Source organism: Muscardinus avellanarius (assembly GCF_963383645.1).
Source record: "Muscardinus avellanarius genome assembly, chromosome: 15".
NCBI lineage: Eukaryota > Metazoa > Chordata > Mammalia > Rodentia > Gliridae > Muscardinus > Muscardinus avellanarius.
Window position 1 is genome coordinate 40,860,276 of NC_137801.1, and position 12,061 is coordinate 40,872,336.

The 12,061-nt window shown below is 50.7% G+C and overlaps 1 protein-coding gene across 1 annotated transcript in view; it reads left to right on the forward strand.

Annotated features, from left to right (window-relative positions):
• The window catches only part of TTC7A (tetratricopeptide repeat domain 7A), a gene marked incomplete at both ends in the record, with an annotated part of 122,271 nt that overhangs the window by 87,449 nt on the left and 22,761 nt on the right, over positions 1–12,061 (forward strand). Inside the window, 1 exon segment of the mRNA XM_080711870.1 lies at positions 11,748–11,864. Coding sequence (XP_080567996.1) covers positions 11,748–11,864 — 117 coding nt within the window.

The following is a 12,061-nucleotide window of genomic DNA, read 5'->3' on the forward strand; positions in this document are numbered from 1 at the left end:
GAGATTGACCAGCTTTTCCTGTTGAAAGTTTGACTGAAGCCCAAGCTATGTGATGTATAGCAGGGAATGGGAACTACCTGTTGTGGGGTGTGGCCCCTCTGGCTTCCCCTCCACTTCCCTGGCCCACTCCAGAGATGCTTACTGTCCTTTCCACTCCCCATTCTCTCAGGCTCTGGAGCTTCACAGCCCTCTCTCCCTCCAGCCAGTGGAGAGCTGCCTCCCTTCCCCAGCTGCGCCCCTCACCTCTCCTCTCACCTCATCAGGACATGCCTCACATATCTTTGTGGACAGAGTTCCCTGGCCTTGAGCCTGGTGCCTCCTGGAGGACAGAAATGAGAGTTTGTGGGTACATGCCTCTTGGGAGAAGGCTTTCATCTCGCCCTCAGAGGGGCCTACCCCCAGAAAAGTGGAGGTGCTGGCTAACTTCTGTGCTTCCCCTAGGCTTGCAGGGGGATGTCTGGAAAGCAGTGTCCCTGTCCCTGCAGGCGGGAACCTTAAGGGGGCAGCCTCTGCCTTGGGAACAATTTGCCCATACAGACAGGCACTGCGATCTAGGGGCCTCAGGAGCTCTGCAGGTTCCTTGCCTCTGCAGAGTGCAGCAGAATGTTGTGCTGCAGGGTGTTTGAAGATTAGCACACTCCACCCCAGTAGCACCTCTCTTTTCCTTGTCTACTCCTCCAGGGGTCAGTGAGGAGGAGAGCTTTTTTTATCTTGAGCCTCTCACCTCCCCAAGACCACAGAGAGCTCTGTTTTTATCTAAGCTGGTCCTAAAAGGTCAAAAAATGGACTTGGGGTATAGGTTAGTGGTAGGGCATTTGCCTAGCATGTGCAAGGCCCTGGGTTCCATTCCTAGTATTACAAGGAGGGGGAAAAAGACTGTGAAAGTAACTAGGGGGAAAATACAAGGACTTCTGTCCTTTAGAACTGTAAAAAAACAAAACTCTTGCTCTAAGTGAAAAAAAAAGCAGAAATAGATGGATAGATAGACAGATATAAATATACACATATGCTATAAGTATGTATATATGTTTCCAAGGAGTCCGTCTACTTACCAGCTCTGTTGATGACCATAGTGTATGAACATGTCACTTTGCAAATAAGTCAGTACTCTTCCCCACAGATGAACCTCAGAGTACAGAAAGCCATGGATTAACAGGAAATGTCATTGCGAGTCCATTACAGGTCAGGGATCACTGAAGAATGTCATCACTCTTCGATTGATACCATGTCCTACTTCTCCAGCTGCTCTCAGCACTGGGAACAAGCCGTGTGTGTGTGACTCCAGCTGTTGCCAAGGCAGTTAATTAAACAACCAGTCCAGTAAATATCACCCAGTAAAACAATGCAGACCAAACCCCCTTGGCCCTGACTTCATCATCCCCAACAAAGTCTGTTTTCAGGGGACACTTACAAACCCATGGCGTGGGTCTTTCTTCCACCAAGCACCTGCACAGCTCTCCTGGTGACTGAGACTTCTATAGGCCTTCAAAGGCGGTCAGGGGAGCAGACCCCTGAGCCTGCCCCAGGGAGGGAAGAGGCGGCCAGTTTGCCTATTACTGCCTGACGGAGCCTGGCGCAGGGAGGAAAAGCCTGGCCCTCCACTTAGGCTGTCACCCATGCCACCTGCAGCCACTTGCTTCACCTTCAGAAGATAGGCATTTGCCCTGGCTCCCTCAGCTGCAGAGCCTTTATTCTGAGTCTCACATGTCTTAAGGTGGCAATGTGCAGAGGTGGAGGGGTTAGCCCCAAACAGAGTCCCTTTGGTACTTGAGACCCAAGGGCAGCAGTTTGCACGGTGGTCAGGAGTCGGAGGGAGAAAGTGCCCGGTGAGGAGGGGAAATGAGCTCTGAGAAGTGAGCTAGAGGTCACCATTCCCACCCAGGCAGGGTCTGCACTCCCAGAGCAAAGCCCAACTTTCTTGGAGTTGAACTTTTAAAATGCCTTCTGAATTCAGGGATTAGTAAGGAAAGCAAAAAGGATCTTGATTTCCATGCTGTGGGATGACATTTAGTTAGTGGAGCTCAGGTTCAAAAAGAGAAACGTGATGAGGCAGAGACCGATGGCCCCTCAGGGACAGTGTGAACCTGGCACAGTGGGAACCAGACACCCAGGGCAGCTTCCTGAAATCCTGTGGGCTTCTGACTAAGCCCTGGACACATGTGCTAGCCAGGCTGGCCATGGCCAGCAAGCTCAGAGGCCCAAACTTCAGGGGCAGCAAACTCCCTGTTTGGAATGCTTGGAGTCCTGGAGAGCCCAGGAGCTGTTTCTGCTGGTCCTCTCTCCTCATTTGAGGTGAGAAGGAAACTGGGAGGCCTCACCAGGGAAGGGCAGGGATTTGGGTCAAGGGGAAAGGGCCACTGATAAGTGTCCTTCCTGAAGCCAGGGGCACTGTCAGGCAATACTTTTAGGTAACAGATTCCTTGTGCTTTAGTCAGGCTCTTGTGGTGAATATCTCCATAGCAACCAAACAAAGTTTCTGCAGGCTAATGGTGGGAGCTTTCCAATAACCAGCCTGTCAGTCACTGCTCCTGCACAGCCCTGATAGCCTGTCAGGCCAGCTTTGAAGGCCCAGGCCAAGCCTAGGGCAGCTGAGAGCAAATGCTTTCTCTTTGTGCTCTGTAACAGGCAAGACTGCCTCCTCCCACCCCATCCCCAAATCCCAGTTTGCAGAGTAGGCCCTCCTGGGAGTTCTGGCTAGCCCAGCCCCAGCCCTAGGGGACATGGAAAGTCCTGGGGGAAGGTGTGTTGGTGCCCCAGAGGTTTTGCCCCTCCCCAGCAGGAGAACAAATGCCCCTCTCCACACGCCAGAGCTAGCCTGGGATAAACAAATGAACCATCAAAGCCATCTGCAACCTAGAATGTTTTGGAAAATGTTTGACCTGATAACTAGGCATTAGCTGGAGCCAGACCTTGGCCGGTCCAGCTTAGGCTGAAGTGGAACCTCTAGGGCACGGCTCTGACCTACCTGGTCTGCACCTATTGTCCAGGTTGCCTGTGACAAATTTTTACTGGCGCATTCCACCAAGTAGAAGGGATCAGAGTCTTAGGCTTAAAATTTCTGCCTTAAACCCAGTGTGTTTACTTAATTGTTCTTATTAAGGACTTATAGTACATCAAAAGGATGCTTAAAATACCAGCACTCCAAAGAAGGGTTTGGAATCGAAGGTATTAGCACAAACATAGTTTATCACTTTTCTGGGTTCATTAAACATGTTTGGCTGCCACATGGGGGCAGGGGTGGCTCCTACTCAAAGGGCTTGCTCCTTCCCGAGAAGGACACCAGCCATGGGGTGAACTCATAGGCCACACGGCTGAGGGAAGCGTTAAGCCAGGCATAATCGCTGGCAGCATAGGATCCTTCCCAAAGGTCAGTTCCTCCTCAACTCAGCTGGGTTGACATTCAGCATTTCCCCTCATTAGCTGTCCTATGAGCACCTCTGTGATCTCATCCTGTGTCACACGCATGGATTATAAGATACAGCCCTCAGACTCCAGTTCGTGGATGGCTTACATTTGAACTTAAGAGGGTATTACATGAATTGCTCTGTTTGTCTAGAGAGGAGAGAAGACAAATATTTGCAGATTGTCCCCTAAGGAATCCTTCAGAATCCTCAAAACGACTTTTAGCCATTGGCCTCTGATACTTGTCGATCTCTCTACTTCAACCTGGACAAGAGGCAGGCAGTATGGCCTGGGAAGGACCCTGCCCACAAAGCGGCATAGACCTCCCTCTGAGGGGTCGTGTTCAAATACTTGAGTTTCTGCTCAGTAGATAGAGATAGACTGAGCAACCTCGGCTCTTCTAGGCAACCACCTGTCTGTCCTACATAAAGGCCTTTTTGGAAGTTCTTCTACCCTGAATGGCTATGAAAAGGCTGTGCGTTTTTGTGTCCAATTTTGCCAAGGTCATGAATTTGTGCCTGGGGAGCCATCTGGAGGTAACTGGAGGTGGCCCCAGGGTAGAGGGAAGCCCCAAGGCCAGTGAGATCAGTCATCAGCAGAGAATGCAGATGAGAATGGCACATCCAAGGCTTGCCATGCCCGGGCTGTGGCAGCTCTCAGAGCAGCAAGTGGAGCAGCCCTTTGGAAGGAGGAGCTACTTCAGGAAGCAGGAGCTGTCCTGGCCGCCGCTGCTTTTTAAAGCTTCCAAGTCGGATCATGTTAAATGAAATCCATTAAGAGGTAGAGGATCATCATGAGCCTTCAAAGATTAGGGAACATGGGTCAGTGTAATCCTCCAAACCCAGGGGAAAATCATTAGTTTTAGGGTTAAGAAAAACAGCTAAAAGAAGCCCCTTCTGTGTTGGGGATTAGTCTCTGGGAAGGTAATAAAGCTGAGACTAAGGATAACTCTCCCCTATCAGGGAGGCCTTTCCTGTTAGAGTTCCTGTAAGAAAAAAAAAAAAAAAGTTGCACTCTCAAGGAGGGGTTTGGAGGAGTCTGAGGGACCCGTGTGGCTCAGTGCATTCCTGGCATTTGGGACAGGGGCTGGGCCACCACTTGAGAGCCAGGTGATTACAGACTGAAAGGGGATGGAGTGGGTTGGCTGCTGCTCAGAGAGCTTGCTCCTTCCCTTCTCTTGCCCCCATCCTATTGCATGAGTGTGATCCCTGTGCCTGGCCAGGTCTTTGTTCCTGCTCTTCCAGCTCCCTGAGGTACCCTCCTCACCTCACCTAAATGCAGCTGGTTATCAGACCCCCCCAAGCCCCACTTGCTTAGAACCTCCTCATTAATATTGTTCTTTTGTTTCCTGATTGCATCTGATGTGTTGTTGGAGTTTGAAAGCCCATTTAGGGCCAGGACTGTGACCTCTCCTTTGTCTACTACCCCATTCTAGGGAACCTAGGGCTGGGCAGCCAGGATACTCCAGAGACTCTTACAGACTCTTCCCCAGTAGGACAGGGAAGTTGGAGGGGTGTCAAAAAGAAGGGAGGGAACACAGGAGGGAAGGGGCATCTCACAGGCCCACCCTGCCTTGTTTTTGTTTTGGTTTCACTTGTTTGTTGCTTTTTACAACATTTCTATTATAAAGATGAGCTAATGGGAAAGTTAAATAATAGCTCAAGACCAAATGGCTGATGAGTGACAGAGCAGGGTCTGGAACCCAAGGCCGCAGGTGACGGGACAGCCTGGTGTGCTTGAGCCCTGGAGCCTTTCTAACTGTAGCAAGAGGCCTAGTGCTGGGCACTGCTGTAAAAGTTCCTTTGTAACAGTTCCTTTGTTGACCTGCACAATCCTCTCAGTAACCCCAGGAAAGAAGGAACTGTTGGCATTCCATTTTACAGATGAGGAAACAGCCAGGAAGGGCCAAGCAAGCGACTATACATTATAGATGTTGGATAAATAAGAATGGCAGTTATGGCAAACACAACTTGGCTCCTTCATGAAGTGCCAGCCTCCTGTTGCCCTCATGTTTGCATTATTTTCACACAATTCCCAAGGCAAATAGATGCTGTCTTTCCCACTTTGCAGACAGGAAATTGAAGCTCTGAGGAATTCAAGTGACTTGTCCCAGAGCACATGGCTAGCAGGGACACTTGCTTGAGTTGAACTAGGCTTTGTGGAACCCCCTTGCTATGGATGCCTGTGCCCGCATGGGCTCTGGTCTCCTGGTCAAGGAGTTAGACTTTCCAGAGGCACAGCCATCTGACTTAAAGACTAGCTTGCTTTTTCACTCAATTATGTGTTTTCTATAAAAATAGAAGTGTTCATTAAAATAGAATGGCATAGACATCAGCTGGAATGACTAGTTACTGCCCTGTAAAGAGATAATATCCCCTTTTGTGTCCTTACACACCTGCTGTCACCCTTTGTTCCATCACAGGGCTCCCAGGATGACCAGGAGCCAGAGAGGGCAGAAAGAGCCATCCAGGGTGCAGTGAGCACAGCCGGGGCCAGGGAGGCTGACAAGAGCCCAAGTTCCTTGGGCCGCTCTGTAGCTCTCTTCCTCAGCGTCACTCTGATCCTAGGAGTACCCACAGCTTTCTAGGCCTCAGGAAGTCCTTGTGACTCAACTTCCTTCTTCAGTTTCCTTCTTCTCAGCTTTAGCCGAGGTTCTTGAGAAATATGAAGAAAAGGTCCTGGGGACAGGAAGATAAGAATGGCTTGGTTCCTGCCCAGTAGAAGACCACATCTGGCAGGAGATGGGTGTGAGAATAAGTCTGAGAATGACTAACTTTTCGGGCTGTACAGGCTCTGCTTGACTTTGTCCTCCTGACAACCTCCCAGGCTATACCATTACCATCCTGCTTTGCAGATCAGAAGGCATGTTCAGAGAGGCTGAGGCTGAGCAAGTGGCAGAGCTTGGAAATATATAGTACTTGTGTCACCTGAGGCCATACTTCAACAGAAGCACTCCCATTGAGTGTAGATATAGGCAGACACTGTGGGGCTGAGCTGTCCTTTTGTTCAGCAGGGGTTGGAGCCTCTCTCATGGTCAGCTGAGAGCTTGTGTCTATCTGTCCCCCCAGGGTGCTGGAGCAGGTGGATGCTGTGGCAGGTCCCACCCTCAGCAGAGCAGAGCATGGTGTGGATGAGATGGGCAGTTAAGGATAGGGCCCAAGGGAGCCTCAGCATGGGCTGGTGAGGGCTGACCAAGGCTCTGGCAATATTCTCAGGAAGGCTGAGCTCCCTGCCAATCTGCACTGTAGCACCCTGCTAGGGCCAGGACCATGTGCCACAAGGACAGGGCCATGTAAAGAACAGGAACGAAGCACATCTCGGAACCCAGCATCTCTTTCCCCAGCCCCAAAGTGGATGGAGCACAGCATGTTCACTCACATCCTTGCTTCTTCCTTCCTCAGAGTGAACACTCACTTTCACATCTGCCTAGAGGCTGGGGCATGATGAGGGCTTGAGCCTTAGAAGACCTCAGAGTTCCTTCCACAGGGGCTTCCTCAGCTTTTTTTTTTTTTTTTTTTTTTTTTTTGGTGGCACCGGGGTTCCTGGAAACCCTTCTACCTCCGGATTACACTCCCAGACCTATTTGTTATACTTTTTTATTTAGAAACAGGGTCTCTTAAACCAGTGTGGCTGGCTTCGAACCTGCATGATCCTCCTGTCTCTGCCTCCTGAGCATGGGGATTACAAGCGTGCGCCACCACGCCCGGCCTTCCTTAGCTTTTTAAAACAAAAACAAAGACAGGAAAGTGCTTGCCAAAGTGGATCATAGCAAGGGACACTTGTCCAGGGCTTGCTCCTGGGGGATACAGAGTACTTCCTTTCCTAGTGAACAGGCTCAGGGGCTTTCTAGAGCCTTCAGAAGCAGCCCACCCAGAAACTTGCTCACCAGGGTCTGGTAGGCCTACAGTTTCAAAGCATCAGGCATTCCTGAGCGTGAGGCAGCAAGTGCTTTAGAGCCGAGTGCCGCCTCAGGGCTTCTCAGCTGCTAGCCACAGGTCATCAGGGGTCAGTCTCAGGAGTCTGTGGGCAGGTGACTCCACTCCTACCTCACAGATGTGGAACTTGTGATGTGCTCATCCAAATGACAGTGGAGCTGGCTCTTTGACTTGAGTTTCTGACTTCTTGGCCATTGTCTATTCACTCTGAGTGATGTGGCAGTGCAGGGTTTGAGGATAATAATGCAAACATGCCTCTCCTGGAATAGCTTTTGTCAGAGTACCCAAATATTGGAGGGCCAATAGAATCCAGAATTCCAGTCTCAGAGATTCGCAGTTAAACTTTTGGCCTCGCCTCGTAAATGTCTTCTGGAATAAAGACTCCACCGCTAGTCAGGGGGAGCCAGACACCTGCACAGCACCCCTAGACCCCTGGAGAGCACAGTCCCTCCTCAGGCCCTGCCTCCTTGGGAGCAGTACTTTGCTTGAGGACATTTGGGGATGAAATTGGCCAGTGCTTTGGCTTCCTGCTGTGAGAGTCCAGCCCACACTGCAGCTGTAAGGAGTCAAGCTCTAAGCAGACACCATATGCTCACCACAGAGCTGGGCACTGGAGAAGTGAGGTGGCACCCTACCCCAAAGGGGCACACTGTCAGGGTGGGCATGTCTGAATGTCTGGTGAAGCACAGGACAAGATCAGTGGGGGATTCACAACCTATGGGCAGTACTGGCCCCAGAATATTTCCAGAATATCCAATATTTTAAATGTTTGATATGTTTGTCTTCATTATTAAACTTTTAAACATATATACATGTGTATGTATGTATATATATCACATATAATATATATTTAGAGAGAGAGAAAGAGATTGTGTGTAATTAAATGATAACTGAATGCCATCCCAGGCATTCAAAGGCAAGGTGGTTACATGGAGCCTTCTTGGACCAGGGCCTCAGGATTGAAATAGCATTTTATGCTTCTTTGTTTGTTTGTTTGTTTGTTTGTTTGTTTTTTAAGCCTGAGAATCCTTTATTCAAATGGCATTTTAGATTTGTTCTGTATATAAAACAGCCAAGGAACGAGTGAAAAGCTGGGCTCGCCCCCTCTGCCCCTTCCCCGCCCAGGAAGCACAGAGTTCTGATGAAACTGGCCGTAGCTCTAATTGCCTTAAGTTTTTTGACTTGAATTTCGGACTTTTGGGCCAGTGTCTATTCACCTTAAAGTGTTGCTCACCAGCCCCAAGCGTTCTGGAGAATTGGGCCCAGATGGTGTAGTGAATAGCAGCCATCCATCCCAGTGGGTGGGAGGGGAGGGAGTGTGTTTCTCCAAGGGAACACAACTGGAGGAGTTCAGCAGTGAATTAGAAGTGAGCCTGCCTACATGTACACATCCAAACATAGTGAAGACTCCTGGAGACGGGTGTGCAAGTCTCCGGGGAATACACAGAGTCAGCTAACATCTGGCTGAGATTGGCCGATGTCTGAGAGGAAGGGTTAGACCGGGCAGAGGCCACCACATGGAGCAAACAGACAAATCCCAGAGTCTGCTGACCCCCACATGATCCACCCAAGGCCATGTGATGAGGCCCTTGGATTTATGGCCAGGCAGGCTGCAGGCAGAGCTGGAGTGGAGGAAGGCCCTCTGGCTGCGCTTAGCTACTAAACCAAGGAAGTCTCCTCTGGAGCCTCAGGAGGTGGGAGTGAGCATCAGACCAGAGGGTGACGGGCACTTGGCTGGTCCAGAGAAGATGTGGTATGTGGTTGGGTTGAGAAACTCCACTCTGGGTCACTCTTGCTAATGGAATGTCTGCAGCCATGAGGATGCAGCCTGCATCGACAAAGGCTTTGGCCCCTTCTGTGCCAGGCACATAGTTTAGTCATGCTTGCCAGGGATCCATCCTGCTCTCAGGGATGCAGAGGCAGCCATGGGGAGGGCCTGTTTCAGAGGCTGCTGAGGAGGCGGTGTGTGGCCTAGAGAACCCTGGAATGCTGCAGGGCTGGTCTGCCCAGGAAGCTGGCCCAGCGCAGTCCTGGCTGGGTTGGAATCCACAGCCCAGGGACTCAGCCACACTGGGGGAGGGGCTCTCCCGCCTCAGCCGCATTTCTTCAGCAGCCGCAGTCCACGCTTCTCTCCCCTACTCCCGCCCGCCCTCCATTTCATTGAACACCAGCTCCAGCAGGACCCTTCTCTTCTTTCTTTGCATTGACTCTGCTCCAAAAATACAGCACTTGATTCTTGGGGCAGTTTGACATTTATAGCACTCTAATTATGACCTTGAAGGCAGACTTCATGTCTTCTACTTCTTAGTCTCGAAAGCAGAGGCACCTAGTGCTGGACCCCTTGAACATCTGAGAAAGGAGGGGCAGCAGGGCTGGTTCTCCTTTTCAGCTGCCCATGGGGTGCTGAGAGGGTTCCTCTCAGGGGGTGGCCTGTGCAGCCATACCATGGAACCCTGGGTTCTGCCCTCAGGATCTCAGAGGCCAGCTGGTGGCTAAGAGCTGACAGAAAAGCCGGGCATGGTGGTGCAAGCCAGTGATACCAGTACTTGGGAGGCTGAGACAGGAGGACCACAGGCTTGAAGCCAACCTCAGCAATTTAGCAAGGCTCTCAGCAACGTAGCAAGATCCTGTTTACAAATAAAAAGTAAAGTAGAACTGGGTGTACAGCTTGGAGGTAGAATGCCCAGCACCACATGAAGAATAAGAAAGAGGAGGGGAAGAGTGCAGAAGTGTTTGGCCAAACGGGATTTAAAGTCAGGCTTGGGAGATAAAAGAAAATGGAGAGAGGCTATGTTGGGGGACCTGTGTTAAAGGGCAAGAAAGGCATTTTTGAGGAAAAGTGAGGAAGAAAAATAATACCTAGAACTTGAACTGCCTCTTCTGAAAGGAGGATGTGGGCAAATCCCCCCCCCTCCCCGCTACAAGTCACAGGCTACGAGAAGGACTTGGAGTAAGAAATGGAGCCCAGAGCTGGTGGCGCGTGCCTATAATCCTAGTACTTGTGAGGCTCAGATGAGAGGGTCCCAGGTTTGAGGACAGCCTCAGCAACTCTTGGCAAGTGAGACCCTGTTTCAAAATTTTAAAAAACAGCTAGAGGTATAGCTCAGAGATGGAAGCTCTTGAGTTCAATCCCCAGTATCACACAAAGAAAAGAAGGAAGGAAAGGAGAGAGGGAGGGAGGAAGAGGAAAAGAAAATCAGATCTCAGTGCAGAAGGAAGGAAGGCCAAGCCCCAACTGAGGAGAAGGTTGGAAGGACAGCTCCCTGGTGGGACTGTCCCCTTCTGAAGCCCGGAAGGCCTGTGACCACTCAGAACCAGAGTCACCACCCTCCGTGGCTGAGCCAAAATCTGCAGGCTGCCCAGGCAGTTGATATGCATCAGTCCTGCTGGCCAGGCCAGTTGTGGGAATATTGTGGCAGTTCCATACTGGTTGGGAAATTGCAGCTATCTGGACCCCTGCTTCAGCAACCCCAGACTTCCCTGACATCCAAAGGGTTAACACCTGGCACCATACACCTCTAGGACCCTCCCAGTTCTTGTGAGGAAGATCCAGGTGCTTGGTCCAGGTTAAAGGTTTTGGCCCTCCCTGCTGTCCCTAGGGCAACAAGGTAGCCACCCACTCCTCCAATGGCCTTGCCTCCCAGCCATTCAAAGGAATGCAGTTTTTACCTTGTTGCCTCAGAGGACTTCAGCTTTTCAAGTAGAAAGTGTGAAAGCTGCTTGCATGGTACAGGAACTGTCCCTAAGTGGTAAATGAAAAGGGTTTCATGTCACCTTATATAAGGGGAACTGGCTATCTTAGGAAATCTGAGAAAGAACCCTGTGATACAGTAGAACAGGACCTTCCTAGTATATTAACTGTTGGCATAGAAAGTTCATAGTTCCACTTAGGTACTAATTGGGCACCTTATGTATGCCCTCACAGGGACCTTTGTACCAGCTCCTCCTCAGTGAGGAGTCTCATTGAGTCAAAGCTGCTTTCTGGTATGTCTTACCCAGGGCTCCACCCTGCGCCCTGTGGTGCACAGAAGCATAGAAGCATAGAAGTCAGAGGCGTGCAGTGGTGCTTAGCTGAGGATGTGGGAGCGGAGCAATCCAGTACACTGGGAGTCGCGTCTCAGCACCTGAGAGGGTGGACAAGATGGTACATGACGGGGGCGGGGAGGTGGAATGAGCAGCAGGATAGACACTGACAGATGCAGAAGAGTGCCTCATGCTCTGACTGCCAAGATGGAGAGAAACAGGCACAGAAAGCAAGTAAACTGCCCAGGGTATGACAGAAGCTGCCACACTCATGGGCGCTCTGCCTTCTGTGGGCTGAGAGCTGGACAGATGGGGCTGCTCTGGTGGGGTGGAAGCCCCTGGGGTCTCACACTCTGACGTATTGATTGCTCCTTTCTCATCCCACAGCCTCATGTTCACCAAGGTGAAGCTGGAGCAGATACTGAAAGGTCCAGAGGAAGCCCTTGTGACCTGCAGACAAATGCTGCAGCTGTGGCAGACACTGTATAGCTTCTCCCAGCTAGGGTGAGTAGACGTCATCCTCCCTTGGGTTGCAAAGGGTGGAGGATAGAGTTGACAGGTAGTGGTTGCCAAGGCAACAGTGATCATCTGAGTGCCTGAAATCCTTGGCAAGGTAGGCATGGTGAGGACATTTGGATGAAAGTGTGGAATTTGGGGCTAATAGGGCTTTTTACATTTGTGGTCTAGTTTTAACCTCTCAA